General features: G+C 47.6%; 1 protein-coding gene across 1 annotated transcript in view; it reads right to left on the bottom strand.

The window, feature by feature from the left end:
- Fer1l5 (fer-1 like family member 5) overlaps window positions 1–17,296 on the bottom strand; it is a 49,264-nt gene that overhangs the window by 17,406 nt on the left and 14,562 nt on the right. The window contains exons 14-23 of the mRNA XM_021165906.3: window positions 16,462–16,530; window positions 15,080–15,123; window positions 14,911–14,993; window positions 14,725–14,819; window positions 13,032–13,160; window positions 11,249–11,426; window positions 2,817–2,941; window positions 1,691–1,791; window positions 912–1,089; window positions 680–835 (exon numbers count right to left, since the gene is read on the bottom strand). Of these exons, the coding sequence (XP_021021565.1) occupies window positions 680–835; window positions 912–1,089; window positions 1,691–1,791; window positions 2,817–2,941; window positions 11,249–11,426; window positions 13,032–13,160; window positions 14,725–14,819; window positions 14,911–14,993; window positions 15,080–15,123; window positions 16,462–16,530 (1,158 nt within the window). The remainder of the gene's footprint in view (window positions 1–679; window positions 836–911; window positions 1,090–1,690; window positions 1,792–2,816; window positions 2,942–11,248; window positions 11,427–13,031; window positions 13,161–14,724; window positions 14,820–14,910; window positions 14,994–15,079; window positions 15,124–16,461; window positions 16,531–17,296) is intronic.

Genomic DNA, 17,296 nt, shown 5'->3' with positions numbered 1-17,296 from the left:
AGTGAGGGTGTCACCAAGCCCATGGGCCTTAGGAACACGCTGAGGCCAGGATTCAGTCAGGCCCTGGACAAAGACAGGGGCTTTGCATGATGGTAGGAAGAACAGAGAGCAGGCATATTTGGGATCTGGGAGGCCCAGGGTGGCTTGTTTGTTGAGGATTGATACAGGTGTCTAGGGCAGGCCAGGCATGCTGGATTTTCCCTGAGAAACAATAGGAGCCATGAAGGGGCTATGAGGACCCTTGTTCTCTCCAAGAGAGAAGGAGGATCCATCAGGCTTGTGTTATAGCTTGCTTCTGATCTGAGGAGCTGGTATCAAATCTTACACTCATAGAATGTTCTGGAAGTCACCCAGTTGTGGTTTGCAGGAGAGATGACAAAGTATTAGACCAAGTGTAGGCATGGGAGTGGTGAAGGGGGTGGGGGATTTGAGGAGCACTTACCACAGATGTGGGCTAGGCAGTAGCTCACATGCAGAAAAGTGTAGCCCCCTCCCTACCTCTGGGGACTGTATGAGCTCAGTTCTAGTTAATACAGAAGCAGGGAAAGAACATGTGGACCATATCCTCAGGGGCTCTGGGTGGGCATGGGGTCCCCACATGGCTTTCTTGGAATCCCAGGGGTTCTGTCTGGGGTATTTGGTAACCACATCTTCCCTGGAAGACACCCCTTTCCCCCACCTGTAAGAGGAGGTTCTGAATCTTCCCACAGAACTTGCCAGAGCTCAGGGGTCCTGCTGGGGAGAACAGGACAGTGTGGGCAGGAACCCGAGCATAGGCCACTCGCTGCTGCCTGGACATCAACCAGATCAGCACATCTGGGAGGCTCTCCTGGGGCTGCCAAGATGGGAGAGCATCAGGACCTGGGGGCCAGTCTGGGCCTCCCTGTCCAGCCAGTGCAGCCAGTGCCTACCTCAGGGATCACAGCATTGAGACGGTGCAACCACTCCTTGCCCGTGCCCACCATGTTCACCGGCTTGGCTTCCTTGGCCATTTGCGCTAGTTGCTGCAGAAGCTGGCTGCGAAGCTGCCATTTATTCCTGTCCAAGCTGTTAGCTCTGGGCTGATCAGTCATACAAGGCAGAGTGCGCCTGTAGCAAGGACAGGTTAGGAGGAAGATATGTGTACTGTGGTCCTGCTGCAGGCCAATATTCCCTTTCTAGTCTGTAGCTTCTACCAGACCCGTGGCTGTCCTGACCTGGGGGGGAGAGATGCTTAGCTTTCTCCATGGGCCTGACTTAGGCTCTCACTCCGTCCCGTTCCCCTCTTGAAGCCCTGTAGTGTGCTAGGTTGTGGGTAGATGTTTTCCAAGGAAGAGGCTAACCAAACCATTGGGGGTGTGGAGGCCTGGCACAGAGAGGCTTCCCAGTGAGCTTGAAACAGCATGCTAGATATGATGAACAATGGCAAGAGATGAGGTGTGATAATGGTGTGAGTTGTTCTAGGCAGTGGAGATCTGCCTGTGTGCTACGGACATGGAACGTGGCCATGGAGCCACGTTCTGAACTGGAGTTCAGGGATATTCTACATGGGCAGGGAAGGTAGCTGTGTGTGGGTTCTAGCTGGGGGAGATCTGAGGAGTATTCCTGTGGGGTAAGAGTCCATTGGGTGCTACGCAGAGCCTCCAGTTTCTAATTTGAGGCTCACCCAGCTCAGCCTAAGCCGGCCCCAGCCAGGGTACTCAGTTCTTACTGGCAGTCCTCCTGCAGCTCCTTCAGCAGTTTCTCCCACTGTTGAAGTAGAGCAGGATCCCCGGGATTCCGTATGGATCTCAGGATGTCCAGGTTGGTTTTCTGCCCATTGAGAGAAAGGGAGAGAACTGGCCTTAGCCTGGAGCTCTCTGGGATAGGCTGAAGAACTGACAGGCCTGTAACCTGGTGATGTCAATTCCAGACTGTGGTGCACCCTAGCAAATGTACGACACCCTTTCTTCCCTACTTCTTGTACCCAACAGAGGAAATGGGTGGTAGGAGACGTGCAGATGCCCATCTGTAAGCAGGAAAATATGCTCTTTGACAAGAACCGTCGTGTTGACAGTCTCCACCGAAGTGGCTGTCTGGGTTAAGGTGGCAGCAGTCATTGTCGTCCTGGCAATGCCTGCAATGATGGTCCCAATGATTGTAGCTGTAATACTAAAATCCTTCTTTCCCTGGTGTAGGGGTTGTAATGTGTGGGACAATATTAAGAGGCTGTTTGACCCATCATGTCTAGCCACTTATGCTCTGATGGGAGAAATTGTCATACTATTATTTTGTTTAAGTGTCTCACACAACATATTTCCAGGCAAAGCTCCATAAACAAGGTGACCCTACCTAGCCTCTCTGATTTTCATGGTACTTCTATGGCCCTAGTTCCTCTCATGACTTCAAAACTGACACATCACTGTGATTTCATACATATTATTAGCTTTGTGCTTCCATCCTCAAAACTGCCTATGAATTTTTCAAAACCCTACTGCCCTGTCACCTCCTAATTGTTCTCTTTACCCTCTCAATCCCCATCTCTCTGATCCTAAATCTCTTGGTTCCTGTATTTCCATGGCAACCTTAATTGCACTGCACAGTAACTGCATCTCTGCATTTCCATGGCAACCCTAGTTGCACTGAATAGTAACTGTATCTCTGATTTTTGCAGCCAGTGAGGACAAAATTTGTTTATTCATTGTCTTGTCTTCGGTGCCCAATGCTGTATCTGGCACATTTCTCAATGATGTGGGATCCCAATGCTGTATACAAGTGAGGGGCGTGACTGGCTTCCTAGTACTGTCATATACATTCCTTGGCCTCCCATCTACCCCAGCTCCCTCCTGCACTCTTACCAGGCGATCCCGGGTGATGTGGAGGAGGTTGAGGCAGTTCATTCGGAAGCCAACATCCTCCCAGTTGGAGGTCACAGCCACCACAGGCTTCGTGTTGTACCAGGGCACATAATGGTAGGTAGTGCCTAAGTCATAGAGACACAGGATGGAGGGGGTGGGATATCTGAGGAACCAATAGAGGCTCCTAATCACTGTCTCCTCCTAAAGGACTGTTCTGGTGTGATCTTGGTTCTCAAGGATCTGCTAATCATGTCAAGTGGGCCTTCAAGCCCAAGCCCGGAGTGGGCAGTTATACATGGCTGGTTCCCCTGGGTATACACTGTGTTCAGAGTATCATGTGGCTTTTCAAAGCCCCGGGTTTACAGGTAGAAAATCAGGTTGGTGCTGATGTTTGTGCTGGGAAGAAGCCAAGAGAGCCATCTCCCCTGCAATATGCTTTTTCTGCAATTCCCTGCTGTGTTGGCCTCAAAGAAACAAAAATTACAAGTGCTCAAAATGTCTAAGCAGAAAACCTGGTAGGCCAATACTCAAACCTTGAAAAAGAAGTTGAGCTTCTTTTGTAACTTCCGGACATGGAAATATGACAGGAAGCTGGGCCCTACCCAGTGTGGACAGTTTAACAGGACACCCTATGTCCTGTTTATCCTGAACAATACATTGAGGTTCTAACCCTGCTGCCTCAATATACCATCTAAAGTGGAAATGGGATCACAGATGATATAATTGGTTGACATGAGGTCATTCATTGAGGGGCAGGATGGGTCCTTAAACCAATGTGGCTGGGAGGCAGACAGAAAGATAGTGTCCCTGTGGAGACCCTGGATTATCAGGAGAAATCAAAGGATTGCTACAGGAGAATAGAATGACTCATCTGCCAGATGAAGAACACCAAGGACTGCCCTTAGCAGTCTCTCAGAGAACCAACTCTGACTCCCTCACCTCCAGCTTCCACCTTCCTATTATCTCCTTGTTATTATTGTTTTGTTTTTGAGACAGGGTTTCTCTGTGAAAACCTGGCTGTCCTGGAACTCACTCTGTAGACTAGGCTGTCCTCAAACACAGAGAACTGTTGTCTGCCTCTGCTTCCTGACTGCTAGGATTAAAAGTGTGCGCCACCATAGCCTCCTATTGTCTTAGTTTAAACTTTTTAAAATAACATTCTTGGTTTGGTTTCTTGTGTTTGCATGGTTTGTGTATATGAGTGCAGGCCTTCACATGTGTGAAGGCGAAGGTTGGAGGACCACTCTCAGGGGTCAGCTCTCTCCTTCCACCATATAGGGGCTGGGATTTGATCTCAGATCATCAGGCTTTCACAACGATCACTTCTGCCCACCGAGCCATCTCCCCACTCCAGAGTCGCCCTTTTAAGCCACCCAGTTTCTTAGGCAAGGTAATGTCATACCTAGAATGAAATGTGGATACCCCCAAGACCTCCGCTCTCAGGGTCAGGATGAATAAGAGATGGCCCATCACCCACAAGTGGACAGTGAGAACACTTGCTCGTCTCTACTATGGCTCTAGGTGGAGGGGACACATAACTTAGCATCCTGAGACATGCTATTGCTGAAGTCTGAAGGATGCCCAAGGAGCAGGTTAGAACTGGCTTCTTGGCAGTGGCCAGGTCCCTGGAGTAAGGAATAGGCAGATTTCCCTGGAGAATGAAATTTGAGCCAGACCTCAAAGAATTCCCACAACATGGAGAGAAAATTAGCAGTTTAAAAACAACACTCACGTTCCCTAACCCAGCAATTCCAGTTCTGCTGTAAATACCCTACAGGGAAGCGAATACAGCCTGGCTAGGGGTTGTGCAGAGAAGGCTTGCATAGCAGCTGTAATTGGAATGGGCTGAGGTTGGAAAAGGCTGAAGTGCCATCCACAATAGAAGAGATAAACAAGTTATGGCCATCAGCCATCCCTTAGGACCGCTGAGGAACTGGTTTAGATACCCTGTGTTACCAAAACCCAGACGATCAAGTCCCTTATATAAAACACATGGCATTTGCATAGGATCTACCGTCATGTCCCCTCTATTCGGATAATCTACAGAGGGTTTATTATTAGCTCAAGTGAGGCAGAGTCTATGCAAATAGCTACTACTCTGCTATGGGGCCTTCTTTAGAGGACAGTGACAAGAAGAACATGTTCAGCATCGATGCAGGTGTGTGTGTGTGTGTGTGTGTTATGTGCAAGTGTGGTCTGTGTAGAGTAAGTCTGAGAACGATGCTTGTTACACAGTATGGGGAGATCAGAGGATTGTGTCAAACGTGACTGTCGAATGCCTTCTTTTACTTTCTGCCTGTTCTTTTGAGGCAAGGGCTCTCCTAAAGCCTGGAGCTTGGTCTTGTTAATTATTTTATTGTGTTTGTCTCTGTATCACATTTGTGTCTGATTCATGCAGGGGCCAGAAGAGAGCATCTAATCCCCTGAAATTGAAGTTATAGATGGTTGGGAGCCACCATGTGGGTGCTGGGAACCTAACCCAAGGTCCTCGGGAAGACAGAACATCCAATGCTCTTAACTTCTGAGCCATCTCTTCAGACCCCTGGAGCTCAGATTACTTGGCTAGGTGGCAACCAACATGGCCCAACGATCCTTCTGTCTCCACTCCAACCTGGTTACAGGCTTCTTACAGGAGAACTATAATATGAATTCCAATCCTGAGGCTTGCACAGCAAGCCCTCCCAAATGCCGAACCATCTCTCCAGTTCTTGTTTTGGTACTTTTCAATTTCTTTGTCTCAGGTAATACTTCTTATGTATACATTATATTTACACATCGTATGCATACATTGTAATACTTCTCATGTATACATTGCTGGTTCTATCTATCTATCTATCTATCTATCTATCTATCTATCTATCTTCAATCTACAGGATCTCTCTATGTAGCCCTGGCTGTCCCCAAACTCTCTATGTAGACTAGGCTGGACGCAAACAATTCACCTGAATTTTCTGCCTCTGGAGTGCTGGGACCAAAGACCTGCACTACCATACCTGGTTCGTTTTAGTATTTTTGATGCCTGATTAGTTAAATCTGGCTGTCCATGCTTACACATGGCTGACTATATTCACACAATGGCATACTAAGTACATAGAAGTGCAAGTAAGAAAGCTACAGTCATATCCAAGTGTATGTTGTTCTGTGGCTACATTTCACAAACTGATGAAGAAGGCCGAGCTTTTCAAAAAGAATATGGGTGACGGTGGCACATGTTCTTTAATATAGAAGGATGAGATGGAACTTAGGAGTGCAGTGGCCCTCGGTGGGTAGCAGTAAGAGGCACGGGCTCCTGGGATGTCCGTGTCCCACTTTGCCATCTGAGTGCTATTGTTTGGTGTGTTTGCCCCAGGATTAGTCACTGAGCTGTGTGCTTTGGTTTGTGTGGTTTTTTTCCATGAGTATGTTATTCTTGAATCAAATCTTTACTTAAAAAAATTTAAAAATCGTGCAGCCCTGCTGAGCAGGATGGCGGAGGAAGCCACCCGCTGTCCTTCCGTCCCAGGGGCTATGGCTGGTGTTGATCCTGTGTTGACTGTGAGTCGTTATAAATTGTAAAAATATACTTTGCCATTAGTATCATGTGCACAGAGAAAAACAGTGAGGACAAAAAGGGCAAAGCCAGCATGTGTGATGTGTAGTGTGCGTGGCGCAGTGAGGGTGGTGCCTCACATGCGGCGGTAGAATGTGATGCTGAGAAGAACAAGTAGGAGAAAGGAGGCACTGGCGGGCCAGTAGGAAAGATCTAGAAGTTTCCAGATGTAGCCTGGAGAGAGCCCAATATGAAAGATATGGACAGGAGACTTAAAAATAGGAGGAGTGGGGGGGTGGTGGAGGGATGTAGAGTGGGCTATAAAAGAGCAGATTACTTCCAGAAGGAAACAGAAGAGAAAACTAGAAAGAATGATTCCCAAAAAGAAGCCCCTTTAAAATGTCAGGGATGGCTTCGAGACACCCGTTTTCGACTCTGGGCTTCATAATCAATAAAGAGGTCCACGACTTAGGTTCTGAGTAGGAGCCCAGGATCCAAGATAGCGACTTTCTTCTTCCATTCTTGGAGAACTTCCAAATGCAACAAGGCAGAAAATAAGTCCTTTTCCAGCAAGCAGAGAGACAGGGATAACCTATAGACTCAAAATATACATAAGGACTGCCAAAAGTAACCCTGCTTCCACGGAAGCACTGAGGAGCAAAGACAGCAGAAAGCAGGGGCCACAGCGGGAAGCGAGGCCTGCTGAGAGGAGGCTGAAGATTGACCTCAGAAATCCACTCCCTGAGGAAACAAGGATGAAATGCGAGCTCAGCAGACAGCCAAGAGAAACCAAAAACAACAGAGAAAGACAACTCTGGGAAGCCCCAAAGTGACATTTAAACCTTGTAGACAATTCACTGAGGCATAAGAACTTCTCAAGTGACCAAAATGAAATGAAAAGACAGAGTCAAAAAGTGAGGGGGGGGGGGGGCGGCTGTGATCGGGATGGAAAGTGAATAAACACATAAGTAAATTAGGGGGCTGGAGAGATGGCTCAGCAGTTAAGAGCACTGACTGCTCTTCCAGAGGTCCTGAGTTCAATTCCCACATGGTGGCTCACAACCATCTGTAATGGGACCTGATGCCCTCTTCTGGTGTGTCCGAGGACAGCAACAGTGTATTCACATACATGAAATAAATAAATAAATAAATCTTTAAAAGAAAAGAGTAAATTAATGGGGTAAAGGGGGCCAGGGAGAAAATGATAACTAGAAGACAACCAAGGAGGAACTGGGAACCCCATCTATGAGAGCCCCAGTAGAAGGTAAAGCACAGAGGAGTTCTTTATCTTAGAACATAAAGTCAGTCAGTTAGGGGAACAAACAGTAGGTGAACTAAATACACAACCCGTCCCATAACATTTTTGAAGGAAAAAAATACGAGAAAAAATTTCATATCCTAAGGTAAGGCCAAGTTCTTGAGATATGACACCATGGGGGAAAATTTGTATTTGACCTAACTTTGAAAAATTGGTACTTCAAAAGATAAAGAGGGGGGCTGGGAGGTGGTGGAGCACGCCTTTAATCTCAGCACTTGTGAGGCGGAGGCAGGTAGATCTTTGTGAGGTTCGAGGCCAGCCAGGACTACACAGAGAAAGCCTGTCTCCAAAACTAACAAAAACCCAAAACATACAAACAGACAGACAATGGGGGCTGAGGGAATGGCCCTGCTCTTCCTGGCTCCATTCCATGTCCCCATGTCAGATGGCTCTCAACAGCCAGAAGCTCCAACTACAGGGGACCTGATGCTGCCTTCTGAATTCATAGTCACTTGAACCCATAGACACAGTCACATTAAACAAAACAAAACAAAACAAAACACCCTCCAAAAACCTTAAAAGGGGGAGGAGATAGACATTTTAGAAAGAGACTACAGTACATGGCTAATTGATCTTTATAGGTAAGGTGCCAAAGTAATTCAATGCAGAAATCAAATGTTTCTTAGCAAATAGTGTTGAGTTGGCTGTCTATATAGAAACAAGGAATTTCAACCCCTCCCTCACACAACACATAAAACCTCAGTCAGGACCGGTGGTAAGGACGCTTTGCACTAAGCCTAATGATTGGGTGATTGAGTTCAGATCCTGGATTGTGAAGGGGAGAACCAATTCCCCAAAGCTGTCCTCTGCTCGCCACACACATGCGTGCAGACTGTGGCACACTGCCCTTCCTTCTCCCTTGCAGTGTGCCATCCTGGCACTTGGCTTAGGCAGGAGGATCTTGAGTTCAAGGTCATCCCCCCTTCACTAAAGGAAGACAGGTGGGGCTGGGGTGTAGCGTCTAGGAGTGAACCAACTCCACCTACCATTCAAGAAGCCCTAGGTTTGGCCATCAGTGCCACATAAAGCATGTCTTATGGCATATGGATGTGAATCTAGCAGTTAGAAAGTAGAGTAAGGAAGATCAGAAATTCAAGGCCATTCTCAGTTACATCGTGAGTTTGGGGCCAGCCTGGGCTACTAGAGACCTGTCTGTCTCAAACAACAAAACAGAGAGGGAGTGGCTAATCTATATTTTAAAGTGAGTGATAAGCACACGATACACAGATCTGACAAAAGATTTAATGTATAAACCAAGAAGAAAGATACAGCCAAGTGATTATATACTGGAAGAGAAGATGGAGGGGGATAAGGTAAGATGATGTATAAACACAGATGCCCAACCTTCGTTTATGATGAGAAAGAGCTCGTTACACTCATGTGAAATTGTTTTTCACATCCAATAGCATGGCAAAATCAAATCCCTGGCAGCATCAAGTACTGGTGAGAACAGAGAGCAAAACGAATTCTCATCCCATGCTGTTGGGAGTGTAATTTGGTATAATCGCTTCTGCTCTGAGACTCCCTCCCACCCCACCCCTAGGTATATAATTTAGAGGAACCCCCATCCTTGTGACCAGGAGACATGTATGAGAATGCTTACAACGAAGTTATTATACCAACCAGCTTATCTATATACACTATATAATTTGTGGTCTGATCACACAGTGGGATGCATTCGGGAATGGAAATAAAATGTAGCTACCCAGGGTCAAGCCATGCTGGGCATTAGGCACAAGGCAGGTATACGTGTATGGATGGAGTCCTGTCACATATGTCACATGCAACAGCAGAAGAGCATGCTGCTCCTGGGTTCCACATATAGAGGATCAAAGCAAAAATGAAAGCCAAAGGTTGATGAGCCTAAGAGAAGGGTTTGTAGTTATTTCTTGACCTTTTAAGGCTTTGGCTGCCATCTACGTATTAACCAGATGATAAATTTGTAAGATGTCACTTTACTCTTCCATAAGCCACACACACACATATTTGGATACTTTTTGCATACAGATTTCCCACTATAAAAACAGCAGAACTTGCCAGGCAGTGGTGGCGCACATCTTTAATCCCAGCACTTGAGAAGCAGAAGCAGGCAGATTTCTGAGTTCGAGGCCAGCCTGGTCTACAGAGTGAGTTCTAGGACAGCCAGGGCTACACAGAGAAACCCTGTCTCAAAAAACCAAAACCAAACCAACCAAACAAACAAACAAAAAAAGCAAAAAAACCAAACCAAAACAAAAAAAACCCCAGCAGAGCTTACTTTGTTAAATGGAAGAAGCCAGCTGGTCAGAAAGGACCATATGTCAGACTAGGAAAATGTATGGAGACTTAAAGTAGGTTAGTGTCGGTCTACAGCCATGGAGGTGAGAGAGCTAGGAGGAGGGCTAATGGGCCTAGGGTTTCTTTGGGGAGAGAGGAAAGCAGTCTAAAACGGGCTGTGGTGATGGTTGCATAACTGTGAAAATCCTAAAATCCATGCGATTGTATGCTTTGAAAGGGCAAATTATATGTTATGGGAGTGATATCTCAACAGAGCTTTTATTTAACCGTGTAGGTAGGGAAGTGGGGCCCACAGAAAGCATCCTGACGTGTGCTGAGATGGTGAAGCTGGCAAAGGGGAAGGGAGACTAGTCAGGAGCTTTCGAATGCTAACATGAACCCACATCACTTGGGGGGGGCAACAGTGTGCTAGGCTCTATTCGTAGATTCTTTTGCTATTTATAGGTCTGGAGGGGGGGTTAAATCTGCCTTTTTAACATGCTGACGCTGTTGGCCCAGGGACTATAGTGAACAGATAAGGTTTCTGATTAGTTCACAATGGATGAGGGGATGGGTGGGTGGGAGGATGGATGGATGGATTGATGGATGGATGGATGGATGGATGGGTGGATGGATGGATGGATGGATGGGGTGTCTGGGAGAGTGGACAGCTGAAAGTTGAATGGCTCAATACATGGATTGGGGCCTGGAAAGATGGCTCCCTGGATAAGAGCTTGCTGCACACCTATGAAGACCCGAGTTCTAATACCATCACCTGTGTGAAAAGCAGGTTGTGGCCGTGTGGGGCTTTAGTGCCCATGGTGCAGACAGGAGGATGGCTGGCCACCAGCCTCACCCCAGGTCCCATAAGAGACAGAGTGAGATGGAGTGACAGAACAGGACATTCAACATCCTCCTTTGGCCTCTGCGAAAGCACACACAAGCTCATACATGGGCATGGACACCACACGCAGAAATAAGCTAAGCAGAGCAGTGGGTGAAGAGGAGAGAGACCAGCAGATAATCGGATGGCTGGTGGCTTTCTGTTCTTGAGGTCACCACCCCCTAGCTATGAACGGTTTGGCAGGTGACTTCACCACCCTGAATATTGTCACCAAGTGACCAGATGTGTGGTATTCATGCCTGTTAATCTAGCACTTTGCAGCCTGAGGCAGGGAGACCATGAGATCAAGGCCAGCCTGGACTGCATAATGAGACCCTACTTAAAAACAACTGAGAATATTCAAGAATGTTCTATGAGCCAATTCCCTTGGGAGAGTCTCACACACACGTGGGCTGTCTCAGTTTCTGCTTGAATCTGACAGTTACCATCGTATATCACCGGGCTGTACTGTGTGGTGGACACAAGAGGCTTGTAGTTTGGATCCATCTTGTTTCCATAGTGGCCCATGCTGACCTCGAATTGAATCAGGTCCTTAAATTTGGGCATCATGGTACAGGAGAGAAAGATGACGCACAGCCCATACTTTTGGCGATAATACTGCATCTAAAACAATAACCACAAACACGGGCATCTTCAGTACATACAGGTTGAGTAAAGCTATACTGATAGGCAGGGGACAGAGTACCCTGGTTTTTTCCTAAAGTGTTCTGTACTTCACTTTGTGATGAAATAGACCATTACTGAAATTGTGCACTGGTTGATAAAGGGCAGCTGCTCCCAGGATCTCCTTCACCTGCTCCACTCCACCCAGCTGGTTGGTCCCCTTCCTTTCTGAAGCTGTGCGGGAGGGTCTCCTTTATGGTTAGGTTTGGCTCTGAGTTGAGAGAAGTAGAGTCCCCCCACACACACACACACAAACACACACACAAACATACAGACACACACACAGGAGCCCTGTTCTTGGTGACGGTCAAGTCACAGTCACCCTTCCTTATCCAAAAAGACTGCCCCTTTCCACTACTGCCTCATAACTGTCCCTAATTATATCTGTTTCTGCCATGCCATCCACTACCCACAATAGCTGCTCATTTCTATTGCTAGCATTGCCCTGTCTCCTCCCTCCCCTGCCTCTCCTCCTTTCCCCTTCTCCCATTCTCTCCCTTCCTCTCTTCTCTCCCTCCCCTTTCTTTTTTCTTCTTTCTCTCTCTCTTTCTTTCTCTCTCTCTCTTTCTCTCTCTCTTTCTTTCTTTCTTTCTTTCTTTCTCTCTTTCTTTCTTTTGCTTTTTAAAGACAATTTCATTGTGTAGTCCAGGTTGGCATTGAGTTTATGACGGTCCTCTTGCTTCAGCCTTCTGAGTGTCAGGATTACAGACATGAGCTACCACAGCCACCAGCTCTCTCTCTCTCTCTCTCTCTCTCTCTCTCTCTCTCTCTCTCTCTCTGGATGTCTGTCTGTCTGTGTGTGTCTGGGTCTCCCTGTCTCTGCTCTCCTCTGTCTCCTCCTCCTCTCTCTGTTTCTGTCTCTCTTAAACTCACACACATACACACACATACACACACACACACACACACACACACACACAATCTCTGCTTTCTTTTCCTCCCCTCCCCTCCTGGCTGTGGTGCCATATTAGGGTCCATCTTTGGCTCTTGGTTCTGTCCAGTCCATCTACTCTTCCAGGTCCATTGTTTCCAAGACAACAGATTCAGTGGTGATGTGCTTATCACTGCCTATGTGGCTAGCAGGTTCCAGGCTGAGCTATGTGTATGTTTCACAAGCTCACACTAGAGATAGGATCTGCCACCTTCCATATTCCTTTCTTTATAAAGGAAGCCCATCTTGGTGGCAGACACTGTTGACCACACCATCTCCCAAGACTGAAAATGGGCACAAGCTTGCAGGAGTCAGCCTCACTTTTGTTTTCTGTCTGACAGGGGTCTCTGGACACTTTCTCTGAGTTTACAGGGTCCCTGACCACTAGGGATTTGGTTCCACATGAAATCCCTGGAAGACGCTTGGGGAATACTCCAGTAGACTGACCAAGCATCCTTATATTCCCAGCAGATTGGTGACCAATGTCTCTTGCAGTGTCAGAAATGCCCCCCCGACACACACACACACACAGAGAGAGAGAGAGAGAGAGAGTAGATATCTGGGGGATGCAGAGAAACCCTTCTTTTCCTATGTTGCTTGTCTCCTGTGATTACCTCCACCTGGGTCACTTCCTGAGACAGGTCCTTCATTACCGAGTCTTGCTGAGATTTGATCTTGGTGACTATCTCCACAAAGATTCGGCCACGGTAATCTAAACCATGCTGGACAGCATCCATGATGCACTGGAGCAACAAGAGAGAAAGGGATGATCAAAAAAAGAGTGAACAGATCACCCTGGAGCCCACACAGCAAAGGTAAGACTATGCAGGGACAGCCTGCTTGGGGATGGCTCCACCCACAGCCCTGCTAACGAATTCCAGGATGCCTCAACGCAGAAAAGTGCCCCTCTTGTTTGATTTCATTCTGCCGGCTAACCTGGAGGAACTTGAACTATACAAATGTTCGGAGCTTGGAGGGGGTGGTAATCAGCAGAGTGAGGGTTTCCAACCAGGCCAGTCAATGGTTCTGCCTCTGTGTTGAAAGTAATCCAGATATCTACTGTGTGTGTGTGAGGGGGGCATTCCTGACACTACAAGAGACATTGGTCACCAATCTGTTAGGAATATAAGAATGCTTAGTCAGGGGCTGGAGAGATGGCTCAGCGGTTAAGAGCACTGACTGCTCTTCCAGAGGTCCTGAGTTCAATTCCCAGCAACAACGTGGTGGCTCACAACCATCTGTAATGGGATCTCATGCTCTCTTCTGGTGTGTCTGATCTGAAGACAGCAACAGTGTACTCACAAACATGAAATAAATAAATAAATCTTAAAAAAAAAAAAAAAAGAATGCTTAGTCAGTCTACTGGCGTATTCCCCAAGAGTCTCCCAGGGGTTTCATGTGGAGCCAAATCCCTAGTGATCAGGCACCCTGTAAACTCAGAGACAGTGTCCAGAGACCCCTGTCAGACAGGTCCAAGAAGATCACAGAAGCCCAGAAAAGACCAACTAGGGGGATCACCTGGCCTTATGGGCAAATTCCCTGCAAAGGGCTGACTGGTGGGAGACAAAGGCTGAGGAGCCAGGGAGTGACATGGAAGACAAGACAAAGCTTGTGACAACTCAGGGCTCTTCTCACAAACTCCCTGCCAGCCTTATTAAGCAGCCCTACACGCTTTCTTCTATTTATCTTATTTTATGTATGTGTTGAGGGAGTGAGGTGTGCCATGGCATGAGTTGGGTCAGAGGACAGCTGCTCAGAGTTGGTTCTGTCCTTCTACCATATGGGTTCCAATATCGGACACAGGTCACAGGTGTGGTGGCAGGAAGCATCTTTACTGGTTGAGCCATATTGCCAGCCTCCCTCCACCCCGCCCTTTTAAAGATAAGACACTGCTGTGTAGTCCAGCTGGCTTCTGACTCTTCTGATCTTCCCCAATCAGACCTCTTGCATGCTCTTGTTTAAGCCAATTTGAGTTGGGTTTCCAGCACTAATCAGCAATCTTGAACAAACCTGTATTTTTTTTTTAACCTGGTGTGCTTTTCCTACTTGTGGGAAACCCACCAAAGTTTTCATCTTCAGTGTTCCTTAACAACTAGCTAAAGCATCCCTTTTATCCTTTTCTGGTACCACGGATTAGGACTCTTGTGTTCATGGCTATTTATATACCCATACCCACCCTCTTCTGGAAGGAGGAAGACAGAGGCCAGGCAGTGTCCTCCCTGGACATTTCTAATCCCCTGGTGCTTCACTCACAGTCAACCTAACCTCTACTGCCCCACATCCCGAAAGCTGACAAGATAAACTTACAGTGCCTTCCTCTGAGGTCCTGAAAGGGGGCTTCTTACCCCCACGGAGAGTCAGGAAGCTGGGGCCAAAGCAGGGCAGGAAGCCAGAGTACATCCCTGGAAGGAGATAGAGTGAACTCAGGGGCTTGGGTGGAAGAGATGCGAAAGGAGGGGTCCCAGGGAGGGAGGGGTCCCAGGGTTTGCTTGCCTTGGATCTCCTCACCGGTGGACGAGATCTGGCTGAGGCACAAGCTGGCAGACCCAATCTCATCCTGACATTTGTATCTGGAGCTGGGAAACACACTGCAGGCTGAGCCCCAGCCTGGCTCTGCCTCTTCCTCCCCAGAGCATGGCTCTGCCTCTAGCCCGTTTCTCACCAGTCCATGACTCTGAATTTGATGTAGCTAGAGAGGCAGGGCAGCTGCAAGGGAAGACGGGTGGCACTGGGGTGAAGGTACACTAGTGTGGCGTGGTCCTCAGGACCTTGCAAGCAGTTGGGAGGGTCTGCCTCAATCACACACAAGCCAAGTTTATCACTGTTTTTGGCTCCCAAGCTTCCCACGTATAGGGGCTGCTGGCAAGGCCCTGGAATGGTATAACATCGTGTTGTGTTCATTTGGTTTGTAAGAGTTTTTTTGTGTAGATGAGTGTTTGCCTGTGTCTGCATAAGTACACCATGTGTATGTCTGATGAAGGCATTAGATGCCCCAGAACTGAAGTTACAGGCTGTTGTGAGCCTCCACATAGATATTTGAAGCTGAAATTAGGTCCTCTGCAATAGGGACAAGAGTTCTCGACAACTGAGCCATCTATCCAGACCCTGTCTTGTATTCTTGATATTAATATGGACCCCAGTTTGTTGAAATTTCAGGGCTGGGGCTGGTGAGACAGCTCAGTGGGTAAAAAGGGATTGGTGTGCAAGGCCAATGACCTGAGCTCAACCTCTTGGAAGAGACAGCTCCTTCAAGCTGAAATTTGACCTCCACACATGTACCCTTGGCACATGCATTTCCCCACACAGGTACAATATCATGGGATCCTGGAATCTGAACCCAGGTCCTCGCTCGGTAAGAGCAACATGTGCTCTTTTTATTCATTAATTTATTCACTTTACATCCCGATGGTGGTCTGCCTTCTTCCTCCCCTCCCAGTCCCACCCTTCCACCTCTCTTTCCCCCCTCCCAACTCCCCCAGGTAACAACCCACCCTGGCACATCAAGTCTCATCAGACTAAGTGCATCCTTTCCCACAGAGGCCAGACAAGGTAGCCTAGCTAGGAGAAAGGGATCCAAAGGCAGGCAACAGAGTCTGAGTCAGAGACAGCCTCCATCCCCAGTTGTTGGGGGACCCACATGAAGACCAAGCTGCACATCTGTTACATGTGTGTATGGGACCTAGGTGTAGTCTGTACCTGATCTTTGGTTGGTAGTTCAGTCTCTAGGAGCTCGGTGGGACTAGGTTAGTTGACTCTGTAGGTCTTATGGTGTCCTTGACCATTAAGCCATCTCTGCAGTCTGTCTGTGATTTCTTCGTGTGGGTGAAAGTACACATCTAATCTTTAGAATTCGGTCGTATGGCCTTTTACTGTTCTCTACTGGACTGAGTATTTTATCTTGGGTTTCCTTGTGTCTTGCTATAGCATGGGTTTCCTCTTTTGCTGTGCTCAGTTCACCCTAACTTCCATCCACACCAACACTGACACCAGACTGTCCCTTTTGAATGCAAAGGACAGGAGGGAGGGCATGATGGGTAGCCATACCTGAATCTGGAAGGTGAGGATCTGGTTCCATATTGGGTTGTCGGACGGGCTCTGTGGTTTTGTCCTGAGCTGAGAACATCCCGAGGCTTAGTCAGTGTTAGCAGGAGCTGGCCCTCCCTTCCCACCTCCTTGTCCAGTCCACTTCCTGCAGTGCCTAGATGGATGGGCCGATTCTTAACCCTTGGCCTAAAGTTACCCTCAGACAATAATTCCTCAAGAGCCCCAGCTCCATTCCCTTCATTATCTTAAAACGTTTGCCTCCATACCTTTTTAAAGCAGTGTTGGGGGCTGAAAACCCTCAGTTTTGCACACGCTAGGAATGTGTAGTTTTTTGTTTTTGTTTTATGTGTTGGGGGTGGGGGGTGTTCTTTTCCCTACTTATGGATGTTTTACCCACATGTGTGTCTGTGCATCCCATGATGCCTGGTGCCAGAGGAGGTCAGGAAAGGGTGTTAGTACTCCTCTAGAACTGGAGTTACAGATGGTTGTGAGCCACCACACTGATGCTGGTAATGAACCTAAGTCCTCTAGAAGAGCAGCCAGTACGCTTGACTTCCAAACCAGCCCTAACTTTGTTTTGCTTTGAGGCAGGGTTTCGCTAAGTAACCCTGACTGGCCTAGAACTCAGTATTGACCAGGCTCTGGCTTGACACTGGCAGTGGTCTTCCCACCTCCCAGCTAGCACTGCCAACTCTGTTACATGAGGCATATACAAAGGTTTTGTTAGATCAGTTCCAATAGAAAAAAATGGCCAAAAAAACATGGCTTGTGGCAGTAGCAGCTCCTCCTCCCCCTCCCTTTTAAAACTGAGGCACGTCTCATATAGTCGAGGCTA

Source organism: Mus caroli, unplaced genomic scaffold (assembly GCF_978045245.1).
Source record: "Mus caroli unplaced genomic scaffold, Mus_caroli_1 scaffold_1, whole genome shotgun sequence".
Lineage (NCBI taxonomy): Eukaryota > Metazoa > Chordata > Mammalia > Rodentia > Muridae > Mus > Mus caroli.
This window is presented reverse-complemented; position numbering and strand designations above follow the sequence as displayed.